General features: G+C 45.5%; 1 protein-coding gene across 1 annotated transcript in view; it reads right to left on the bottom strand.

Moving 5' to 3' along the window:
- The window catches only part of shmt2 (serine hydroxymethyltransferase 2 (mitochondrial)), a 30,055-nt gene extending 4,255 nt beyond the window's left edge, over positions 1-25,800 (bottom strand). Inside the window, exons 1-5 of the mRNA XM_064967003.1 lie at positions 25,651-25,800; positions 13,478-13,675; positions 8,911-8,990; positions 990-1,190; positions 389-470 (exon numbers count right to left, since the gene is read on the bottom strand). Coding sequence (XP_064823075.1) covers positions 389-470; positions 990-1,190; positions 8,911-8,990; positions 13,478-13,675; positions 25,651-25,683 — 594 coding nt within the window. The 5' untranslated portion in view covers positions 25,684-25,800. The remainder of the gene's footprint in view (positions 1-388; positions 471-989; positions 1,191-8,910; positions 8,991-13,477; positions 13,676-25,650) is intronic.
- Positions 25,801-26,190: the final 390 nt, after the last annotated feature.

Raw genomic sequence — 26,190 nt, forward strand, 5'->3', positions numbered from 1 at the left:
ACAGAGACCACTAACCATATATAGTAGGATAGATAAGAACTTGTCTATTGCATTCTAATCCATTCCATTCCCATTGCATTAGTGACGAGTAGCATTTATAGTAGTATTAGCTACTGCCACTACAGATGAGGAGGGGTAAGGACAAGAATGTTCCCCACTAGGAGACAAGTGAGGGTGGCAAGTTGTTTCCATCAGAGGGACACTGGACCGGGTTCAACGGTTACATTAAAAGCTCCGAACCGGTCTTTCCTCGACTCCTCCTTCTCAAACCGTATTGGAGGAGAAAAAAAATCGAAAGTCCCTCCCCTTAGACCTTCTCCTCCAACGGGTTTTGAGAAGGAGACGAGGAGAGAGGGACCGGGAAGGAGTGGAGTGTGGCTCTGCTTACATTGAGCTTGTAGGGCATGGACTCAAAATAGATGGAGGTAGCAGATATCCTCTTGGTGTCAGACATGTAACCATGGGTCAGACTGCAGAAGGACAACAACAACAACATGTGTTATTCAATATACATTCAGGACATTTAGCAGACGCTCTAATCTACAGTGATTTAGTCAGTCTGCTTGGTATGAATACTGTGTAGCACCATTATTGTAAGTTACTTACAATAAACATAATATATTTAATATTAGGGTGCACACTATGACAGTAAAGAAAAGGTAGAGTGAACGTAGAGAGGAAAGTAGAGAGCTGGTAGTCCGTGAATTGGTGAGGGGGAAAAAAAAAAAATCAACATAGAGGCCGACCACAAGAGGCAGAGAGGTATAGAGGAGGCAGTGGCAGAGTGAGGCAGAGAACGGAATAGACAGAGACCGAGGCAGAGAACGGAATAGACTGAGACCGAGGCAGAGAACGGAATAGACAGAGACCGAGGCAGAGAACGGAATAGACAGAGACTGAGGCAGAGAACGGAATAGACAGAGACAGAGAACAGAATAGACAGAGACAGAGAACGGAATAGACAGAGACTGAGGCAGACGGCTACATACTGTCCACCGTCAGGCAGGTCCAGGCCCATGATGCGGTCGTGAGGGTTGAGGACGGCGGTGTAGGCAGCGAAGTTGGCGGGAGAGCCAGAGTAGGGCTGGACGTTCACCCCCCACAGGGCAGGGTCCAGGTCAAAGGCCTCCAGGGCTCTCTTCTGGCACAACAACTCTATCTGGTCGACCACCTCAGCTCCACCGTAGTACCTAGAGGAGAGGAGAGGGTTAACACCATCTACTAAACCACCATAGTACCTAGAGGAGAGGGTTAACACCATCTACTAAACCACCATAGTACCTAGAGGAGAGGAGAGGGTTAACACCATCTACTAAACCACCATAGTACCTAGAAGAGAGGAGAGGGTTAACACCATCTACTAAACCACCATAGTACCTAGAGGAGAGGAGAGGGTTAACACCATCTACTAAACCACCATAGTACCTAGAGGAGAGGAGAGGGTTAACACCATCTACTAAACCACCATAGTACCTAGAGGAGAGGGTTAACACCATCTACTAAACCACCATAGTACCTAGAGGAGAGGGTTAACACCATCTACTAAACCACCATAGTACCTAGAGGAGAGGGTTAACACCATCTACTAAACCACCATAGTACCTAGAGGAGAGGGTTAACACCATCTACTAAACCACCATAGTACCTAGAGGAGAGGGTTAACACCATCTACTAAACCACCATAGTACCTAGAGGAGAGGGTTAACACCATCTACTAAACCACCATAGTACCTAGAGGAGAGGGTTAACACCATCTACTAAACCACCATAGTACCTAGAGGAGAGGGTTAACACCATCTACTAAACCACCATAGTACCTAGAGGAGAGGGTTAACACCATCTACTAAACCACCATAGTACCTAGAGGAGAGGGTTAACACCATCTACTAAACCACCATAGTACCTAGAGGAGAGGGTTAACACCATCTACTAAACCACCATAGTACCTAGAGGAGAGGGTTAACACCATCTACTAAACCACCATAGTACCTAGAGGAGAGGAGAGGGTTAACACCATCTACTAAACCACCATAGTACCTAGAGGAGAGGGTTAACACCATCTACTAAAAAACCATAGTACCTAGAGGAGAGGGTTAACACCATCTACTAAACCACCATAGTACCTAGAGGAGAGGGTTAACACCATCTACTAAACCACCATAGTACCTAGAGGAGAGGGTTAACACCATCTACTAAACCACCATAATACCTAGAGGAGAGGGTAAACACCATCTACTAAACCACCATAGTACCTAGAGGAGAGGAGAGGGTTAACACCATCTACTAAACCACCATAGTACCTAGAGGAGAGGGTAAACACCATCTACTAAACCACCATAGTACCTAGAGGAGAGGGTTAACACCATCTACTAAACCACCATAGTACCTAGAGGAGAGGGTTAACACCATCTACTAAACCACCATAGTACCTAGAGGAGAGGGTTAACACCATCTACTAAACCACCATAGTACCTAGAGGAGAGGGTTAACACCATCTACTAAACCACCATAGTACCTAGAGGAGAGGGTTAACACCATCTACTAAACCACCATAGTACCTAGAGGAGAGGGTTAACACCATCTACTAAACCACCATAGTACCTAGAGGAGAGGGTTAACACCATCTACTAAACCACCATAGTACCTAGAGGAGAGGGTTAACACCATCTACTAAACCACCATAGTACCTAGAGGAGAGGGTTAACACCATCTACTAAACCACCATAGTACCTAGAGGAGAGGGTTAACACCATCTACTAAACCACCATAGTACCTAGAGGAGAGGGTTAACACCATCTACTAAACCACCATAGTACCTAGAGGAGAGGGTTAACACCATCTACTAAACCACCATAGTACCTAGAGGAGAGGGTTAACACCATCTACTAAACCACCATAGTACCTAGAGGAGAGGGTTAACACCATCTACTAAACCACCATAGTACCTAGAGGAGAGGAGAGGGTTAACACCATCTACTAAACCACCATAGTACCTAGAGGAGAGGAGAGGGTTAACACCATCTACTAAACCACCATAGTACCTAGAGGAGAGGAGAGGGTTAACACCATCTACTAAACCACCATAGTACCTAGAGGAGAGGAGAGGGTTAACACCATCTACTAAACCACCATAGTACCTAGAGGAGAGGAGAGGGTTAACACCATCTACTAAACCACCATAGTACCTAGAGGAGAGGGAGGGTTAACACCATCTACTAAACCACCATAGTACCTAGAGGAGAGGGTTAACACCATCTACTAAACCACCATAGTACCTAGAGGAGAGGGTTAACACCATCTACTAAACCACCATAGTACCTAGAGGAGAGGGTTAACACCATCTACTAAACCACCATAGTACCTAGAGGAGAGGGTTAACACCATCTACTAAACCACCATAGTACCTAGAGGAGAGGGTTAACACCATCTACTAAACCACCATAGTACCTAGAGGAGAGGGTTAACACCATCTACTAAACCACCATAGTACCTAGAGGAGAGGGTTAACACCATCTACTAAACCACCATAGTACCTAGAGGAGAGGGTTAACACCATCTACTAAACCACCATAGTACCTAGAGGAGAGGGTTAACACCATCTACTAAACCACCATAGTACCTAGAGGAGAGGAGAGGGTTAACACCATCTACTAAACCACCATAGTACCTAGAGGAGAGGAGAGGGTTAACACCATCTACTAAACCACCATAGTACCTAGAGGAGAGGAGAGGGTTAACACCATCTACTAAACCACCATAGTACCTAGAGGAGAGGGTTAACACCATCTACTAAACCACCATAGTACCTAGAGGAGAGGGTTAACACCATCTACTAAACCACCATAGTACCTAGAGGAGAGGAGAGGGTTAACACCATCTACTAAACCACCATAGTACCTAGAGGAGATGAGAGGGTTAACACCATCTACTAAACCACCATAGTACCTAGAGGAGAGGAGAGGGTTAACACCATCTACTAAACCACCATAGTACCTAGAGGAGAGGGTTAACACCATCTACTAAACCACCATAGTACCTAGAGGAGAGGGTTAACACCATCTACTAAACCACCATAGTACCTAGAGGAGAGGAGAGGGTTAACACCATCTACTAAACCACCATAGTACCTAGAGGAGAGGAGAGGGGTTAACACCATCTACTAAACCACCATAGTACCTAGAGGAGGAGAGGGTTAACACCATCTACTAAACCACCATAGTACCTAGAGGAGAGGGTTAACACCATCTACTAAACCACCATAGTACCTAGAGGAGAGGGTTAACACCATCTACTAAACCACCATAGTACCTAGGAGAGGGTTAACACCATCTACTAAACCACCGTAGTACCTAGAGGAGAGGGTTAACACCATCTACTAAACCACCATAGTACCTAGAGGAGAGGGTTAACACCATCTACTAAACCACCGTAGTACCTAGAAGAGAGGGTTAACACCATCTACTAAACCACCATAGTACCTAGAGAGGAGAGGTTAACACCATCTACTAAACCACCATAGTACCTAGAGGAGAGGGTTAACACCATCTACTAAACCACCATAGTACCTAGAGGAGAGGGTTAACACCATCTACTAAACCACCATAGTACCTAGAGGAGAGGGTTAACACCATCTACTAAACCACCATAGTACCTAGAGGAGAGGAGAGGGTTAACACCATCTACTAAACCACCATAGTACCTAGAGGAGAGGAGAGGGTTAACACCATCTACTAAACCACCATAGTACCTAGAGGAGAGGAGAGGGTTAACACCATCTACTAAACCACCATAGTACCTAGAGGAGAGAGGGTTAACACCATCTACTAAACCACCATAGTACCTAGAGGAGAGGGTTAACACCATCTACTAAACCACCATAGTACCTAGAGGAGAGGGTTAACACCATCTACTAAACCACCATAGTACCTAGAGGAGAGGGTTAACACCATCTACTAAACCACCATAGTACCTAGAGGAGAGGAGGGGTTAACACCATCTACTAAACCACCATAGTACCTAGAGGAGAGGAGGGGTTAACACCATCTACTAAACCACCATAGTACCTAGAGGAGAGGGTAAACACCATCTACTAAACCACCATAGTACCTAGAGGAGAGGGTTAACACCATCTACTAAACCACCATAGTACCTAGAGGAGAGGGGTTAACACCATCTACTAAACCACCATAGTACCTAGAGGAGAGGAGGTTAACACCATCTACTAAACCACCATAGTACCTAGAGGAGAGGAGAGGGTTAACACCATCTACTAAACCACCATAGTACCTAGAGGAGATGAGAGGGTTAACACCATCTACTAAACCACCATAGTACCTAGAGGAGAGGAGAGGGTTAACACCATCTACTAAACCACCATAGTACCTAGAGGAGAGGGTTACCACCATCTACTAAACCACCATAGTACCTAGAGGAGAGGGTTAACACCATCTACTAAACCACCATAGTACCTAGAGGAGAGGAGAGGGTTAACACCATCTACTAAACCACCATAGTACCTAGAGGAGAGGAGAGGGTTAACACCATCTACTAAACCACCATAGTACCTAGAGGAGAGGAGTTAACACCATCTACTAAACCACCATAGTACCTAGAGGAGAGGGTTAACACCATCTACTAAACCACCATAGTACCTAGAGGAGAGGGTTAACACCATCTACTAAACCACCATAGTACCTAGGAGAGGGTTAACACCATCTACTAAACCACCGTAGTACCTAGAGGAGAGGGTTAACACCATCTACTAAACCACCATAGTACCTAGAGGAGAGGGTTAACACCATCTACTAAACCACCGTAGTACCTAGAAGAGAGGGTTAACACCATCTACTAAACCACCATAGTACCTAGAGGAGAGGGTTAACACCATCTACTAAACCACCATAGTACCTAGAGGAGAGGGTTAACACCATCTACTAAACCACCATAGTACCTAGAGGAGAGGGTTAACACCATCTACTAAACCACCATAGTACCTAGAGGAGAGGGTTAACACCATCTACTAAACCACCATAGTACCTAGAGGAGAGGGTTAACACCATCTACTAAACCACCATAGTACCTAGAGGAGAGGAGAGGGTTAACACCATCTACTAAACCACCATAGTACCTAGAGGAGAGGAGAGGGTAACACCATCTACTAAACCACCATAGTACCTAGAGGAGAGGAGAGGGTTAACACCATCTACTAAACCACCATAGTACCTAGAGGAGAGGGTTAACACCATCTACTAAACCACCATAGTACCTAGAGGAGAGGGTTAACACCATCTACTAAACCACCATAGTACCTAGAGGAGAGGGTTAACACCATCTACTAAACCACCATAGTACCTAGAGGAGAGGAGAGGGTTAACACCATCTACTAAACCACCATAGTACCTAGAGGAGAGGAGAGGGTAACACCATCTACTAAACCACCATAGTACCTAGAGGAGAGGGTTAACACCATCTACTAAACCACCATAGTACCTAGAGGAGAGGGTTAACACCATCTACTAAACCACCATAGTACCTAGAGGAGAGGGTTAACACCATCTACTAAACCACCATAGTACCTAGAGGAGAGGGTTAACACCATCTACTAAACCACCATAGTACCTAGAGGAGAGGTTAACACCATCTACTAAACCACCATAGTACCTAGAGGAGAGGGTTAACACCATCTACTAAACCACCATAGTACCTAGAGGAGAGGGTTAACACCATCTACTAAACCACCATAGTACCTAGAGGAGAGGGTTAACACCATCTACTAAACCACCATAGTACCTAGAGGAGAGGGTTAACACCATCTACTAAACCACCATAGTACCTAGAGGAGAGGGTTAACACCATCTACTAAACCACCATAGTACCTAGAGGAGAGGGTTAACACCATCTACTAAACCACCATAGTACCTAGAGGAGAGGGTTAACACCATCTACTAAACCACCATAGTACCTAGAGGAGAGGGTTAACACCATCTACTAAACCACCATAGTACCTAGAGGAGAGGGTTAACACCATCTACTAAACCACCATAGTACCTAGAGGAGAGGGTTAACACCATCTACTAAACCACCATAGTACCTAGAGGAGAGGGTTAACACCATCTACTAAACCACCATAGTACCTAGAGGAGAGGGTTAACACCATCTACTAAACCACCATAGTACCTAGAGGAGAGGGTTAACACCATCTACTAAACCACCATAGTACCTAGAGGAGAGGGTTAACACCATCTACTAAACCACCATAGTACCTAGAGGAGAGGGTTAACACCATCTACTAAACCACCATAATACCTAGAGGAGAGGGTAAACACCATCTACTAAACCACCATAGTACCTAGAGGAGAGGGTTAACACCATCTACTAAACCACCGTAGTATCTACTAAACCACCATAGTACCTAGAGGAGAGGGTTAACACCATCTACTAAACCACCGTAGTACCTAGAGGAGAGGAGAGGGTTAACACCATCTACTAAACCACCATAGTACCTAGAGGAGAGGGTTAACACCATCTACTAAACCACCATAGTACCTAGAGGAGAGGGTTAACACCATCTACTAAACCACCATAGTACCTAGAGGAGAGGGTTAACACCATCTACTAAACCACCATAGTACCTAGAGGAGAGGGTTAACACCATCTACTAAACCACCATAGTACCTAGAGGAGAGGGTAAACACCATCTACTAAACCACCATAGTACCTAGAGGAGAGGAGAGGGTTAACACCATCTACTAAACCACCATAGTACCTAGAGGAGAGGAGAGGGTTAACACCATCTACTAAACCACCATAGTACCTAGAGGAGAGGAGAGGGTTAACACCATCTACTAAACCACCATAGTACCTAGAGGAGAGGAGAGGGTTAACACCATCTACTAAACCACCATAGTACCTAGAGGAGAGGGTTAACACCATCTACTAAACCACCATAGTACCTAGAGGAGAGGAGAGGGTTAACACCATCTACTAAACCACCATAGTACCTAGAGGAGAGGAGAGGGTTAACACCATCTACTAAACCACCATAGTACCTAGAGGAGAGGAGAGGGTTAACACCATCTACTAAACCACCATAGTACCTAGAGGAGAGGAGAGGGTTAACACCATCTACTAAACCACCATAGTACCTAGAGGAGAGGGTTAACACCATCTACTAAACCACCATAGTACCTAGAGGAGAGGGTTAACACCATCTACTAAACCACCATAGTACCTAGAGGAGAGGGTTAACACCATCTACTAAACCACCATAGTACCTAGAGGAGAGGGTTAACACCATCTACTAAACCACCATAGTACCTAGAGGAGAGGGTTAACACCATCTACTAAACCACCATAGTACCTAGAGGAGAGGAGAGGGTAAACACCATCTACTAAACCACCATAGTACCTAGAGGAGAGGGTTAACACCATCTACTAAACCACCATAATACCTAGCGAGAACAGGGCCACGTTCATTGGATCACACAACAGAAGGAAACAGACTGAAACAAGGAGGAACAACCGGTACTTGTCGGATTAGAAAAACTCACCCACTTCCTGTTGGGTGTCAGAACTACAGCTGTGCCTAATTGCCAATGCAGGAATTATAATCCTAATTCTGATTAAAACAGTTCTGGGGAATTGGGTGAAAAGGAGAAGGTGCCTAGGTAGGTACAGTATGTTGGAGGGGAAATGGGAACAGGACAGGATATGGACAGGATACAGTACTTTTCAATCTGATCATTGCGGTCATTTCAATAAGTAAAGTAGAAACAGTGGGGAGCAGCAAAGGAACAGCAATACAAAGCAGAGAAAGTCTTCGTGTTCCAGTAGCCACACTAGCAATGCATTGGACATGCGTTCTCAGTGGTGTGCTAACCTAGTACGGTCATTGTTACGGAGTAGCCTTACCTCCTGCCTGGGTAGCCCTCCGAGTACTTGTTATTGAGGCAGGATCCTTGGGCCTCCAGCGCAGCCCGACTGCAGAAGTTCTGGAGAGGAGAGGCAAACCAGAAGCTGGACATCAGTATCAGATCAATGCAAGAGACAGATGGAAAAGGCCAAGGCAAATTATAAAAACTGTTAAGTGATTAGTAGACTTCCACCCCCAAAGACAACAGCAATCACACTCGTCAACCAGACTTCATACACTGCCTCTTCTAAGAGAAAGCACCATCACTGCTATAAGCGGTGGTAGTGTTGCCCTATCACTGAATCATCAAGGGCTGTCCTCGACAAAAAATAAAAAATATCTTGGTCGACCCGAGAGTTCTGTTCTTTAAACCACTCGATTGGGCAGAATGTTTAAAATGTGTATTTTCCACATATATGGACACATCCTGTGTTTTAATCAAATCAACTATATGCACTGAGCTTTAAGACACTGTTTGATGCTTTAAGACACTGTTTGTCTTATTTAATCACAAATGATTTGAGGGAGTCCGACCGTAATTTTATTGTGCCGTGCCGGGTTCAGACTGTTAAAAACAAATGACAGCAAGTGACCTGCAACATAGTTACAGCCATTTCTGGCTTAAAAAGGTCTGTTACCGAAATCCCAAATTTGTTTAGGGGAAACATTTCCTAAACCCTCATGTCTTTACATGACACGTGCATGCATTGCATTCAGACGACCAATATGGCCAGACCTATAGCATATCATAACCAGATATAACCAATAAATTGGTTGTGAACTCTTGAACGCCGTAACATGTGACAGCAAAATGGATGCAGAGGAAGTGACAAATAAACTTGAAACGGAGTTCATGTTTACTGGTTGCTCAGGTGGTAAAGGGGAAGTCAGATGTGTGGAATAAATGTGACTAGTTGTGGAAAATACTGGAGATCAAGAAAAAGAAGGTGAGGAGCTAGGCATTGTGTGCATATTATGTCTGCCAAACAGGTGCTGTTAGATTACAATATCATTTCTGACTGTTTGGAACAATGTAAGTCAAATCAACACTAAATCAATTATAAAAATGTACTAGAGAGTCTTCTGTAATAAAAAGGCATAATTTTTATTTTTTTACAACAAAGACTAAAAACAGTTGCATTCACTTGTGAAAACAATTTCCGAAATTGAACGGTTTATTTATTGTTTACACTAAATTATTCAAGGGTCGCCTTGTTATTTTATTTAAAAACTAAAATCCTTGATTGCATTTCAAATCATGAATGACTCGTACGCTGTGTGACGACATGACCGAATGAATGATGGGATACAGTCACCTATTTTTATAGGCCTACGGTATTAAGACTAAACAGGATGTACTCTGAGGCCTACAGCTTGATGGTGCTTACACAAGGCTGCTATATTAAGCCTACTGATGATAATGACATTACTTATTACGATCATAATAATAATAATACAAGTATATCAAGAGGATTATTATAAATATACATTTCTGACAATGTGGAACAGTGTAAACCGTGAATAAATGATAAAGAATACCAGAGAGGGTTTTGCTCTAATGGAAAAAGTGCTAAAACCTTTATTACAGCATATAGCAAATATTAAAACCAGGCGAATGTGAAATTGTTTATTTGACATGTGGCTGCGTGAGGTTTGGTGCACACGGAATTAGTAAGTTATTAAAAACAAACACTCAAAAACGGGCAACAGAATCAAGATCGGTCTTATTTCTGTAGATATGGATTATTTATAAAGCCAGGCACATTTAACCGTTAGACTATTGATTATAGATCTAATTAAGTTGGGGTTTGCGCACTCCTCACTTTTCTTAGACAATTAAGGTAAGGGCTGTTTTCTCCTCACCGCACTCTGCTGCTGCCGCCACCGCATTGTTCTCAACACCAATACGCTGGTTAACGTCGCTATTACGCACATATCAACACGGTCTAAAAAAAAGGCGTCAATTCAACAACTCAGAACTGCAGACAGCGACCTCTATTAGTGCGGCACCATTATTCTTACATTATATAACCATGTTACATTTCAGTAGGACGTCTCTGATGGACTGCCTCATCCCCACAGCCTCCACAAGGGATCAGTCCACTCAGAGCGTTTGGTCTCTATTGATAGTTTAGGTGGCAGAGGGCCAGGATGTTACCGTGTCTAAGGCAGGGGGGGCAGGATGTTACCGTGTTTCTAAGGCAGAGGGCCAGGATGTTACCGTGTTTCTAAGGCAGAGGGGCCAGGATGTTACCGTGTTTCTAAGGCAGAGGGGCCAGGATGTTACCGTGTCTAAGGTAGGGGGGCCAGGATGTTACCGTGTCTAAGGTAGGGGGGCCAGGATGTTACCGTGTTTCTAAGGCAGGGGGGCCAGGATGTTACCGTGTTTCTAAGGCAGGGGGGCCAGGATGTTACCGTGTTTCTAAGGCAGAGGGGCCAGGATGTTACCGTGTTTCTAAGGCAGAGGGCCAGGATGTTACCGTGTTTCTAAGGCAGAGGGCCAGGATGTTACCGTGTTTCTAAGGCAGAGGGCCAGGATGTTACCGTGTTTCTAAGGCAGAGGGGCCAGGATGTTACCGTGTTTCTAAGGCAGAGGGGCCAGGATGTTACCGTGTTTCTAAGGCAGAGGGGCCAGGATGTTACCGTGTTTCTAAGGCAGAGGGCCAGGATGTTACCGTGTTTCTAAGGCAGAGGGGCAGGATGTTACCGTGTTTCTAAGGCAGAGGGCCAGGATGTTACCGTGTTTCTAAGGCAGGGGGGCCAGGATGTTACCGTGTTTCTAAGGCAGAGGGGCCAGGATGTTACCGTGTTTCTAAGGCAGAGGGGCCAGGATGTTACCGTGTTTAAGGACAGGTTAGGATCCCTGCTATAGCGGCCATAAGTAGTGTCAGGCCTACCGATGGAGAGGGAAGGGACTGTCTGTAACCACTTCTGGCAGTGTCAGGGAGAGGAAGGTGACAGGGGATAGACACCTCAGTGTGGCATCTTGACTCTTCAGCTCAGATTATCACAGTGCCTGTCAGGTTTCAGGCCGCGCCACGCCGGCCTCCCTACAGGGTTGTATGCTAATGCCGCTCAGACTTCACCTCCACTGGAGAAGGAGATGTGAGATAACAGCTCAGGTAACAGCATACACACACATTTCTGCTGTGTGCGTCACACTGAGAAAGCACCCCACTCCTCACATGAGACTTGGAAATGCAATCGCTGCCTGTGTGTTTTCCTCTTAAAAATAGCCAGGCTAGTAGAAGCTCAAGCAGGAGGTCTTGGCTGTAGTCTGCCTGCAGAGATACTTTGCGAGGAGAAATGGGGGGGGGGTGATATTTTACACCTCTTTTCTCCCCAATTTTGATTTTGTTTTGTCGCTTCAACTCCCCAACAGGCTCAGAAGGTCGAGTCATGCGTCCTCTGAAACCTGGCCCGCCAAACCGCACTTCTTAACACCCACCCGCTTAACCCGGAAGCCAGCTGCACCAATGTGTCGGAGGAAACACCGTTCAACTGATGACTGAGGTCAGCCTGCAGGCGCCAGGCCCTCCACAAGGAGTCGCAAGAGTGCGATGAGCCAAGTAAAGCCCCCGGCCATACCCTCCCCTATCCCGGACAATACTGAGCCAATTGTGCTCCACCCTATGGGACTCCCAAAAACGGTCGGTTGTGATCAGACCCGGGTCTGTAGTGACGCCTCTAGCACGTTGCCCCACTCGGGAGGCCCCGAAGATGTCAGCTTTTCCTCACACGAGAGTGGGCTGATCTATTCCACTGAGCTGGGAGGGAGGATAGAGAAAACTACAGAGAGAGAATGTAAGCCCAAACCATTCCAAATGAAGCAGGCGTTGGTCAGAAATGCACATTGTTTTACTCTGAAAATAACCCTTATCTGTTGACTGAAGTGATGCCTTGTTTCTCTCAGTTCGGTAGCCTGTCTAACTTTTATGCATGGAACTGCATATGACTGTCAGATCAACTGTGCTCACAGTGCGAGAGACAACGGTCTAAACCATTTGCTTTTGAGACGGGGGGGGGGGGGTAAAAATCCAAAGCTGTATTATATTCATTTCTGAATGCAATGCTAACGACACATACTGACATAGAACTAACTCAAAACATGTTATGGTGATTTCAGATACAAAGAGCATCAATTGCCCCCACTCCTAATCTGATAATGCTAATCTTAGGCACACCCCACATTGAACCCCCCCTCCACACACTAACAGAGGGCCACTCAGCTCAGGCAGATCCAGCTCAGAGGAGGAGGAACCGCCTCAGGCAGATCCAGCTCAGAGGCCCAGATCCTGATCTCCATCAGCAGCAGATATTTGTAAACAATGAATGTGTTCATGCAAAAACATTGAACCGAAAAAGTATTGTTGTATCGTATCTCATATATCTAGATGTGTATCGAATTTTTCATGAAAGGAGAGATTCACATCCTCAGTGTGACTCTGGGCCTTTCTGTCAAACTGCTTCTTTCTCAACTGACCAAACTAGACTAACATACAGCTTACCATGAGCTACAGGCCTCCTCTTTCTGACAGCCAGTCACACAGCCAGTCACACACTCACCTCAGAGGCAATGAGCTCCAGTCCTCGACACTGCCTGTCCTTCTCTTTCCGCAGCAAGTTCCACATCTCCGGGTCGTCCTGGGCCAGACTGTCCTGCCCAGTCCACGGGGCCTCCTGTTCCACACTACGGGTAGCCGCATGCTGGCTCCTCCTCGCCCCAACGCTGCTCAGGGCCACCGGGGCACGCAGGCACAATGGCTGGTCGGGAAAAACACAGACAGAGAGGAACAGGTCATTTATGGATCCATTATTTTTTTTTCATCTTTATAACTGGGTTGTGTTCACACAAAATAAAAAATGATTAGAAAAGGAGGTGGTGTTAGCATGCAAAAAATAAAAATTTCACAAGAACACACGTCTTATTAAACAAATCCCATTGGTTAAGACAACGGTAGCATGAGCGGCCGCTTATTGTCTGGATACCCGGTGAGGGGTGGTTGGGGGATGTCAACAAAGCAGCACGGCAGAAAAATATGCTGCCAAGTTTTCAAACTACCGGTCGTTTTTCTTTGTTGAGAGGCCATATAAAGCGATCTGTGCATTTCAACAACCACATGAATACACCCATTTCTCTTTGTCAAAAAAACAACCTCCTGCCACGGTTTTGAACAGATTCGATTATACCATTTAGAACGAACGCACCAAGAAAAATAACGCAACAAGCATGCAGATGCAGAAAGTGATAAACTAGGGATAGCTAACGATGTCACAGAGCATAATGCACCAACCAGGTAACTTTCACTCTGAAAGAACTTTAGTCAGATATTAGTTTAGATGCTTGAAATTGGCGTGGTAGCGAACTAGCTAACTATAGCTAGCAAGCTGCTTCTCAAAAGTAGATAAAAGTGCCTTCAGAAACTATTCAAACCCTTTGATTTTTTTTCTCTCCAAATGTTGTGTTACGGCCCGAATTTTGTAACCGACCGACACACAATACACCATAATGTGAAAGTGGAATTATGTTGTTTAATTTTAACTAATTAATGAAATGAAAAGCTGAAATATCTTAGGTCACACACAATCAGTAGTGTCGGACCGACAGTAGAAGTGTCAGAGTACTACACAACCAGAATGGTTTCAGAAGAAGAAGAAGGCCTACGTATTTCAAATCGCAGTCGCTTTTTTGTCAATGTCTCTTTACCGATTAATACATCTAGACACATGAAGGCAGACATAACATTCTATTTTTAATAGACATCTCCCACTTATGCACTCCAATATGTAACTAATATAATTTAGAGTTAGCTTGGTGTTTGAGTGATAATAATCAGCATGGTTGTACGCCTCTATCAGCTGTACTTAGGGAAGGGAGCTAACGAGCTGCTTTGAAGAGCCAGCACAGAGCAGTAACAGCAGGACCTCTCCACAGCACTTCCTCTTATCTAATCTCAGCTAGCACCATGCCTAGTTCTCTGCCTGACTAGTTCTCCATACAGCTAGCTGCAGGACAGTGTGGGTACACAGTTTCAGCTCTCCCCTTTCCACACATTCACCCCGTTTCTATTAGCCCCCTTGGAGGTCGGAGGGCTTCTGATCTCAATGGAACTTCCTGGTTAAATAAAGGCTGGCTCATGTTCTGGGCAGTTTAGTCAGTTCTCCCTTAGCCCTCAGTTTACTCTCTGCACGGCTGTTACAATAGGGATAGCATTGACGCACTAAGATTGTTGTTTGTGCTTGTCAGATTTTCCAAACCTAGTCGCAGATAATTTGGTTAGAGTACAACACCGACCTGACTGTAGTATGGCATGTTAATGGTGAGAAGAGAATAACTGTCTAAAACAGAGGCCCTTGCTCCGTGAAACTACATAAGTGCTGTGTTTGGGGGGGGGGAAGTGCATGCAAATTAAATAGCTCATCACCTTTTATTAAACAGCAGGACTGGCCTAATGATGGTCTTCTATTTACCCAGACCCCCTACCGAGCCAGTCTCCGGTGTACGGCAGGGTGATGTGTAACTTCTCTTTAATAGTGCTATTAAAATCCAATTATCACAAATGATGGTGACCAGGATGAGTGTACGGGTTATATACTGTCTGGTGTGTGTGTGTCCATCTCCTGAGCCACTAAACATTTTTTTTATTATTATTATTATTATTTATTTTTTTAAACACTGCACTTCTGAAAGAGAAAATATGTCAAAACAAGTAGAATTCATGCCTTGAAAAATAGGTCACAGATTATTCTGCACACTGCAAAGTCATAAATACCACAGGCCATTTTTCACACAACTATCTCCAGAACATAGGAACACGTTCATTCTAAATCGCAGGTTATTTACACACATCTATTAGCCTACAACATTAAATCTTTATCACAGATCGTTCACCTTCACGAGCTGCTGTGGCGGCTTCCTCTAAAAAAAAAGACATGTACTGGATCGTCCAGGAGTTGCCTGGCAGGCCTGCAGTTATTTCCCCTGGAGCTCGCTCCTGTGGTGCTGATGAGGAAGAATATCTAGGGCCACATCCTGTCCTCCCAGGTTGGCACATTAAATGGGTGATGGTGGAACCCAACTCTCCTGGCCTTCTGTCAGCCTGCGGGCCACTCCGAGTGTGTGAGGAGGAAGACAGCTCAGGTCCACCCGAGGCAGAGGGGGTGAGGAGTCCTGGGGAGACAGCTCAGGTCCACCCGAGGCAGAGGGGGTGAGGAGTCCTGGGGAGACAGCTCAGGTCCACCCGAGGCAGAGGGGGTGAGGAGTCCTGGGGAGACAGCTCAGGTCCACCCGAGGCAGAGGGGGTGAGGAGTCCTGGGGAGACAGCTCAGGTCCACCCGAGGCAGAGGGGGTGAGGAGTCCTGGGGAGACAGCTCAGGTCCACCCGAGGCAGAGGGGGTGAGGAGTCCTGGGGAGACAGCTCAGGTCCATCCGCCTGCTCCCTCAAGGGACACGTTCAACACACACAGAAATCACACGGGTCATTAAGTACTAACGGGACCCGTCCTTTGCTGTCTGCCCACACGCTGGCACATACACCCACACAGCCTTGCTTAGAGCAGACGGAGGTGTCCATCTGTCTGCCCACACGCTGGCACATACACCCACACAGCCTTGCTTACAGCAGACGGAGGTGTCCATCTGTCTGCCCACACGCTGGCACATACACCCACACAGCCTTGCTTACAGCAGACGGAGGTGTCCATCTGTCTGCCCACACGCTGGCACATACACCCACACAGCCTTGCTTACAGCAGACGGAGGTGTCCATCTGTCTGCCCACACGCTGGCACATACACCCACACAGCCTTGCTTACAGCAGACGGAGGTGTCCATCTGTCTGCGCTGAGGACCTCCCCTCCTTTCTGCACTGGTGTCACTGTAGGATGCTAAACAGAGTGGCACTGCATCCTTTTTATTAGCTCCTTACACATGCACTCCATCAAGCTCTCCTCTGTCCCCCTCCCACCAGGGCTGGCCTGGGAAGTAGGCTCCTCTGTCCCCCTCCCACCAGGGCTGGCCTGGGAAGCAGGCTCCTCTGTCCCCCTCCCACCAGGGCTGGCCTGGGAAGCAGGCTCCTCTGTCCCCCTCCCACCAGGGCTGGCCTGGGAAGCAGTCTCCTCTGTCCCCCTCCCACCAGGGCCGGGCGATAGTCTCCTCGGTCCCCCTCCCACCAGGGCCGGGCGATAGTCTCCTCGGTCCCCCTCCCACCAGGGCCGGGCGATAGTCTCCTCTGTCCCCCTCCCACCAGGGCCGGGCGATAGTCTCCTCGGTCCCCCTCCCACCAGGGCCGGGCGATAGTCTCCTCGGTCCCCCTCCCACCAGGGCCGGGCGATAGTCTCCGCTGTCCCCCTCCCACCAGGGCCGGGCAATAGTCTCCTCTGTCCCCCTCCCACCAGGGCCGGGCGATAGTCTCCGCTGTCCCCCTCCCACCAGGGCCGGGCGATAGTCTCCTCTGTCCCCCTCCCACCAGGGCCGGGCGATATAGCCTTATAGTAATAACTAAGTTTGTCACCGATTTGGACGATTCACGATCTCAATTTCTCTGAACAAATTATAAAAGGCCAAGACATAATTTTTCATTGAATTTTCTTTCTAAAAATATATACAGAATGCCTCAAGGCCTATTTCTCCGAAAAACAAATGAGCAACACTGCGTGCCAGGCAAATCAATAAAAAAATAAAAATAAGAATGAAAAAAGGTATCCCTAAGAAGAACTTGCAGAAAAATAAATCAAATTATAAAATTCTGTCAAACAAAATATTGTCCTTTACTTTGTTCTTCACAAGTTTCTGGAGAGGAACACATGCCCGTCTACTGACTCTGGCTTTAGGCCCTGGAGAGGAACACATGCCCGTCTACTGACTCTGGCTTTAGGCCCTGGAGAGGAACACATGCCCGTCTACTGACTCTGGCTTTAGGCCCTGGATAGGAACACATGCCCGTCTACTGACTCTGGCTTTAGGCCCTGGCGAGGAACACATGCCCGTCTACTGACTCTGGCTTTAGGCCCTGGAGAGGAACACATGCCCGTCTATTGTCTCTGGCTTTAGGCCCTGTGACATGTCACAATGTTCCCAGCTGTGCTAAAGACCCTCTCCGAAGGGGCAGTTGTAGCAGGAATACACTTGTACTTTTTTTTAGCAAGCTTACTCAGTCTTGAGATGTAGGCCTCATGGAGCCTTCAACACTCACGTGGGTCTTTGTGTCAGGGGTCTAAAATAACTGACAACAAGTAACTTGACAACTCAGTTTTGATGTTGTCCTCTGACTCTGGGCCAGACAGTGCCGTCATCTTGAAAAAGCTTTGCAAGTGTTTTTCTTGCCTTTCTTAGACACCGGTTCACTTTCTGTGGCGCACAGTGGTGCCCAGGGTGACGTGTGCTTTACTCAGCTAGCAGAGACCTCCGCTCTAAAAACAGATCTTTGTTTGATGCTCTCCGTCTTGTCGTCATCTGCTATACATGTGGTCCTGAACCCAGGGATCCACCAGCGAGGACATATCAAGGTGTTCAACTGTGGCAGGGTCTTCGTACCTATAGTTGAGATACTGCAGTGGGGTTTTCTTGATTGATTTTCTTTGTGAGCGTGTCCTCACCTTCATCTGGCTGCAGGAGGCTGTGGTTGAACAGGTTTTTCACAGGCTTGAGGTAGGAGACGCTAACGTAGTTCTCCCCAAGACATCGCGTCAGTGTATTCCTGTAGTGGGCCTATGGCTTTGTTTACTGACTCCAACACGTGCCTGCTTTTCTTCTGAGCTCAGGACTCGGGTTATGGCCTTTTCTTGTTCCAGGATTTGTTCTATCATGTTCTGTCTTGACCCCCACATGGTTGGGGAGTGGTGAGCTGGTGGACAGACCTCAGCCTGTGCACCACACAAGTCTCTCCTCTTGTTCCAGGATTTGTTCTATCATGTTCTGTCTTGACCCCCACATGGTTGGGGAGTGGTGAGCTGGTGGACGGACCTCAACCTGTGCTCCAGACAAGTCTCTCCTCTTGTTCCAGGATTTGTTCTATCATGTTCTGTCTTGACCCCCACATGGTTGGGGAGTGGTGAGCTGGTGGACTGGTGGACTGACCTCAGCCTGTGCTCCAGACAAGTCTCTCCTCTTGTTCCAGGATTTGTTCTATCATGTTCTATCATGTTCTGTCTTGGGGTCAGCTGGTGGACTGAGCTCAGTCTCTCTTGTTCCAGCTGAAGGTGCTGACCACCTTCTTGCACAACCCAAAAGGCACAATGAACTCGTGGGTCTTTCACACCAGTCTCTGAAAAGAATGAAGAAAGGATTCTAAGAACGGCAGCATTTTAAATAAATGTGACAAGTACAGTATTCCGTTGACCTGTCAAACCAACACCACCCCATCTCCCCCTCCCACCCACACATCTATTCTATTGTTTAGGAATGTTTGACCACAAGCTGTTTGAATGTGTAATCATTTTGACTGAAAATGTATTAAATTTAGTTTGTTATAAACTAAAAACAGCCTGTGGTTATGTGCTATTGGATTGGTAAAAGGACAACTACTAACACAGCCTACAGCTGGCCCGAACACAACTTTTAGAATGCCCTTTAAAATGATCCAATATCACGCTTACCGGTGGTCGAGGTGAAGCCTGTGGCCAAAGCGCTGCAGGCGGGTGCAGTTGTTCAAGCGCAATGCTGTTACCATGTTGCTCCCGCTGTCAGTTGTCATGCACACCTGTCGGTCTTCACTCATCTTCCACGATGCCAGAGAGCCTCTGAGACCCTGGGCTTATTACTTCACCCGTATCATCATCTTCCACGATTCATTTCTGTAGTGGACTGTCAAACGTAGGTACGGCTCTGAAGTTCTGTTCGACCATAGATTGGCCGTGGTGGAAAAATAAACACCTAGCCAGCTTCTCTGCGACTCTTTCGCGGGTAGCAGTGTATAATCGCGGCAGGGCTTCTTCCGTGAAAGACTTGCGGCTTGGCGGCTGATATTTGCGGTCAACTGCAGCTTTTTTAAAGCCTAGCTTTTCTACTGTAAAGATCGGGACCATATATTTCGCTATGTAATAGAGCTCCTTCCACCGCCAACTTTCCTTGGTTGTGTTGCTGCCGCTGCTGCTGCTTTTCATCGCAATCGTCTTTCGATACATTTTGCACAGTACATTCGTTTGCTGAACATCAGACTCAGACAGCTTAAACCAGAACCACTTTCATATTACTGAAAACAAACAGTGCCCTTTCTGCCCTTTTCGTGGATGATTTCGTCCTCACGAGAGGCCGAGCCGGGGTCCCCAGGAGAGGCCGAGCCGGGGTCCTCAATTTCCAGGTTGGTGGAACTCTTACCAGCGCTACACTTCTCCGCCGGGATTATGATTATGGTTGTGATTGGTGGATAACCTCTGTGCACGTGTTGTCATGCAACTGGGACATGATTGGACATTGGGCTGACAGAGAAGAGACAGTGAGATGCTGCATTTTGTAAAATGTTACAACATTATAACAGAACCTTGATTCTTCCGATGCAGGCATTTTCCATATTGTGCTAAAACAAACTCAAATATATTGAAAAAAAACCCCACTCAATTTAAATCGCCCAGCCCTACTCCCACCTCCGTCTAGCCTGGGCAGCAGTCTCCTCTAAACAAACAGATCACACTCCTCCTCCCCGAGGCCTGCTCTGCCTGCTGCCCTCCCCACCACGGCAGGTAGCCTAGTGGTTAGAGCGTTGGACTAGTAATCGAAAGGTTGCAAGTTCGAACCCCCGAGCTGACAAGGTACAAATCTGTCGTTCTGCCCCTGAACAGGCAGTCAACCCACTGTTCCTAGGCCGTCATTGAAAATAAGAATTTGTTCTTAACTGACTTGCCCAGTAAAATAAAGGTAAAATAAAATATTACACTGTATTAATTTTAAAAAACAGCATGATTAATTGATCCTAGAGAAGCAGTGAGAGGATGTGTAGATGCTAAAGACCAGATCTGTCACCGTTGTTGGCAGCACTATATTTAGACAACAGATGAATGTCTTTTGAAGGTGAACTGGATGAGAAACTAGTAGTGATGACAAGGGTACATGAGATCAGCACGTTGTCTACTATGTTCTAGTAGAGAGGTACTGAGGCATCACACACTGTCACGAGGTTGAGGATGCACTGGTTTGTCATTTCCTGTCTGACCGGCCTCTACGCCCGGCCTGCTACTATCCTTTTTGGCTGCTAAAAAAAATATATAAAAAAATCCAACTATCATTCCATTTTAACTGATTATTTCTTGTCATCTTCCTCTGGGTAGTTGAAGAGGAGTCCATTTTCCAGATGACTGCTGTCCATCAGGCCTGGTGTGAAACTACAATCAGCCTTGTAACACGGGTGACAGAGAAAAGAGCGAGTGAGGAGGAGACCAGGGCAAGAGAGGGGTGTAAACAGGGCAGAAGTATCAGTCAGGCTAACAGATATTCACTCTCTTCCCGTCACTGACTAATAGGAGAACTGCCGTTACCAATTGCCCCCTGATTCAGCTGGGATGACAAGGCGGACAGAGCCAATGGAGAATAAAAGGAGAAAACTGGCCAGGGTGAAGTGGATACAGCCAGAACGTCACGAGACGGGCGTCACAGGAACAATCAGCAGGGCCGCAGTCTAGCGGTACAAAGCCTCCAAAACATCAAAGACGATACCGTTAACCCCTTGTTATAGGCCACTGACAGTTGAGGGGGCAGTTCAAGGAACAAATCTGTTAAATCCCCAACATCCAGTGTTTACATGTAGGCCTAGGCTAGACAACCTGGATCCTGTCTGCTGCTTAACGTGTAGGCATATGTGCAAACACTTCTGTTTTTCAAACATAAGTAACGGTGATGTTAATGCTGGTTTGTCATTGGTGAGTTTTAGAGAGGCTATCTAGATTATGCATGCAGTTTTTTTTATTTTAAAAATCAGGTGCTGGTTGATTGGCAGCAACACAGAATTCTTGCCAATGCCTTTTTAAACAACTTGCTTTAAGGTTGCTTAATGAATACAGATCTCAACAAATCACTTTGCCTCTTCAGAAAACAGATGAGAAAAACTACCAAAGCGCTTCAAAAAGAGAAATAAAGGCCATCACAATGAAACACTTGTGTTGCATATCTGGTGGTTTCAGGGCATTGTATTATATTAGAACGTCTTTAGAAAATAGTGAGAGGACTACTGGCTTTTCCTCACACATTATGTCTCAAATATGCAGAAACCATACTGGTAAGGGAGTGTTTTTCAGTCCCTGAAGCCTAACACAGACCTTAAGGTTAGGGCTCACCGGAAAGTGAGTGTCTGCTTCCCTAGATACCAGACTGGAATTCTGACATTCCTGTCTCACTGAGGAACAGTCCTTGCTCAAGTAAATGTAAAAAAAAAAATGTAAATGCCATTATTGATTTATTTAGCCTTTATTTAACTCGGCAAGTCAGTTAAGAACAAATTCTTATTTACAATGACGGCCTACCCCGGCCAAACCCGGACGACGCTGGGCCAATTGTGCGCTGCCCTATGGGACTCCAAATCACGGCCGGTTGTGATACAACATGGAATCAAACCAGGGCCTGTAGTGATGCCTCTAGCACTGAGATGTAGTGCCTTAGACCGCTGTGCCACTCGGGAGCCCCCGCCCCCTAAGACCTCTAACATTCACTCGTAAGTTCATACTTCTTATTAAAATTGAAAGCTTAACACATGTAGGCTATAGCCAATTAAAGCCAACAAGCAAGTCAAGGATTCTACAAACAACCACAGATTTCAAAATTTTCAAACGCAATGAAAACCACGATCCTCAAAATAACTAGTCTAATACCGACTGTACATGTGGCTACGTGGTACTCAGCTTGTGCTCTTGTCTTAACTCCCAGCTCACCCCCTTGCAGTGTCCTTGAGTGGAGACAGAGGGGTGTGCACGGAGGCTACAGGTCAGGGGTGTGTGCACAGACCACTAAGCTCATTGGCCGACGCCGAGCTTTGGCTCCTACGAAGGCAATAATATGAACCCAGTCAAAACAGTGGACTCAGTCAGAATTATAGGATGTAGCGGCAGGTGGCCTAGTGGTTAGAGCGTTGGACTAGTAACCGAAAGGTTGCTAGGTCGAATTCCCGAGCTGACAAGGTTAACAATTCTGTCTTTCTGCCCCTGAACAGGCAGTTAACCCACTGTTCCTGGGCCGTCATTGTAAATAAGAATGTTCTTAACTGACTTGCCTAGTTCAATAAAGGTAAAATAAAGGCTCAACAGTACAAGGGGCTCTTTATAGACGCAGAGTGATAACAAAGTGACAGTATAGCCATGAAGAAACAATGCAGACAGGCCAGACTCCTATCTACAGTCCTAAACTCGTTGAAACTAGCCATGTCACATAATGTAGTCTACACATAACTAGACTATATGGCAATTTCACTGATTTTCAACAACAAAGAACACATCTGCTGTGAGCAGTTTTGAATTGTATTTAAACTTCAAGGCAGTCTTCCTCAAGTGCCACATATGCATAACTAATTCACTACTTTATGGTAGGCCTACTTTACTGAAGTTAAAACAGCCACTCCTGCAAAATGAAAGCCCAGGAGGCAGATATATGATTACAGACAGTAAGTAGTTCAGAGATGATAGGCCTTGGACCTAAAAACCTCAGTAAAGTGATTAAGGCCACCTCCTTATTTCTACATGAGTGCACGCCACCATACAGACCGCAACTCGTGAGATCTTTGAAATGGCATTAGGATGCATTCGTAACTGATTAGCACAATAGGAGAAGCATGCAAGCCATTCAGTCATCTCAATAGGAAACATTAACCCAAAGAGCGGCCTTGCACCAACTGCTCTACATTAGTTTGTCTGCACAACAGATTCTCACTTTGTCTAATCCACGTTGAGAAGGTTGCCACCTCACAGGTGTTCGGCTCGCTCAGTGTGAAATGGCCTCCCTAACCCATCACGTAGACTATAGTCTCATTAAAACCTATTTTTTTCTACTGTGTTATTGACTTGTTTATTGTTTACTCCATGTGTAACTCTGTGTTGTCTGTTCACACTGCTATGCTTTATCTTGGCCAGGTCGCAGTTGCAAATGAGAACTTGTTCTCAACTAGCCTACCTGGTTAAATAAAGGTGAAATAAAATAAAAAAAATTGGATCTGGGTACTGCGATTAGGATAACCATCACATAGCCTATAGTATCTCATGAAAACCTCTATTTGGATCTGGGTACTGAGATTAGGATAACCATCACATAGCCTATAGTATCTCATGAAAACCTCTATTTGGATCTGGGTACTGAGATTAGGATAACCATCATGTAGCCCATTTACAAAACAACAAAAAAAAACATATGTATAGCACAAGCTTTTAGACTCACAAAAGGTGATATGTCTAGGCTCCAATCCTGGATGCTAACAGATGAATACCTTTGCCTCTGATACACAAACCTGTTGCATGTTTGTTTGGAGAGGGAGAGAAGGTGAAAAGGTAGACTGGTCATTGAAAGTGTTGTGACAGTTTGATGTATTAGCCCCATGCAGACGGAAATACTATCTTGATCCTTACATAATAAACATCAAGCTATTAGGTTCCTTATTAGCTGACTGGTGCAATTAACAGGTAGACTATATTCCAACTGTAAAAAGTACGACCTTGAGAAGGGTTAATATTTGTCAACTGTTCTTGCAGAAAAGCTGTATTCTGCACTTTGACCTTTCAGATACTGCCCTGTCTAGGACAATGCTTGAAGTTTGTAAAGGAATATTTGTGCAATACAAAGTCCTTCTGAAAGGATCCTTAACATGGTAGCCATCAAAGTCCACAAACATTTTATCAATCAACTACTGTCAAATCGTGAAACATATTCACATCAGTTCAAATTGTTCATTCATTCAAATAGGACTATATGTTTAAAAATGTTTTTTTTATTTTTATTTATTCTTCCCAGCTTAAAATAAGACATATTTTCTTCCAAGTCCAAAACTACATGAATGTAGCTAGAAAAGTAATCGTATTAATTGCCAACCCGCTGAAATGATGAAACCAACTAGACTGTTGCATCACTCACCAGTTTAACAGTAAACCATGTGAGGCTAAGGGTTTACATCTGACGAGTTTACTATCCATACCGTGTAACTACGCGTAACTAGGGCTAACTATAATCAGAGAGAGTTACTTACATCAGTGGGGTAATCAATCACTCAAGGTTACAGTTAGTTCCTAATGTCAAACCAAACACGTGGGAAACTGGCCAAGCTACCTGGCATCTTTGTCCCCAGTGGTGCAGAGTGGTGGGAGGGAGATAGTGAAAGTTGATCTCTTACTAAAAACACATGTTCGGATCTCATTTTCCTATGATCACAAACCATGGAAACACATTTAAACGTGTGTACACAACCATTAAACAGACAACATTGTGTGTGTGTGTGTAGTCTCTCAGGAGTATAGCCTAGCTAACTACAGTAGTTAACCAGCCAGTCATGTAAGAACATTAACGTGGGTAATTAGCCTAGCTACGTAGCTAACTAGCTGTACCTGCACCATACCAATCCAGCTAGTTTAACTTTGGCAACCTGATTTGCCACACTGTTCAGTAGCCTTTAAGCTAACCAGATAGCTAGCTATTATAATAATATACATCTGCAAACGTGGCTGTTTTAGTTAGCCACCTGGCTGGTCAAGCATGCTATTTTGCTGTAATTTGATTTGAAGCTAGCGAGATTTATCATCGAGTAACGTTGGCGAAATTAATAAGTGTAGTCACTCACCCGTGCGATTTGCCTCAACGTCAACGACAGCATATTTGTACGATTTCAAAAGGCCAACAACGTTCAATCTAACCACCTCACTCTCTAAGAGGGTCACGCTAAGAAAAGGCTGTTTTGAAGTTGATCAGTCAGTGGAAGAGGCGGATGCTTGCACTTTGCATTTTTACATCGCCGACAGGGTGTCTGGGATCTGTAGTTTTAATGCATTACACAAGAGTGACGTAATTTTTTTCATACGCGTTATCAGCCGTGAAACTTATAGAGTCCTATGAAATATAAAATTCTAAATTTTTTGGTTGTTGTTAGAAATGTGTGAACAACGATCAGTTAAATAATCTAAAACAAGAGCAGGTTTGCTCCCTTCTTTTGGAGGGTGTGTCATTTGTGTTATGTGATTATTTTTTGTCAAATATTACATGATTGAGATCCTTCTGTTTGTAAAACATGTTCAACTGAAATATCAATATCTAGGCTACATCAGACATGCACACTTACTGCCTTACATCCAAGGGCTCCTTCTTCCTTTGTAGACTATGTTTG

This window comes from Oncorhynchus masou, chromosome 5 (assembly GCF_036934945.1).
Source record: "Oncorhynchus masou masou isolate Uvic2021 chromosome 5, UVic_Omas_1.1, whole genome shotgun sequence".
Taxonomy (NCBI): Eukaryota; Metazoa; Chordata; class Actinopteri; order Salmoniformes; family Salmonidae; genus Oncorhynchus; species Oncorhynchus masou.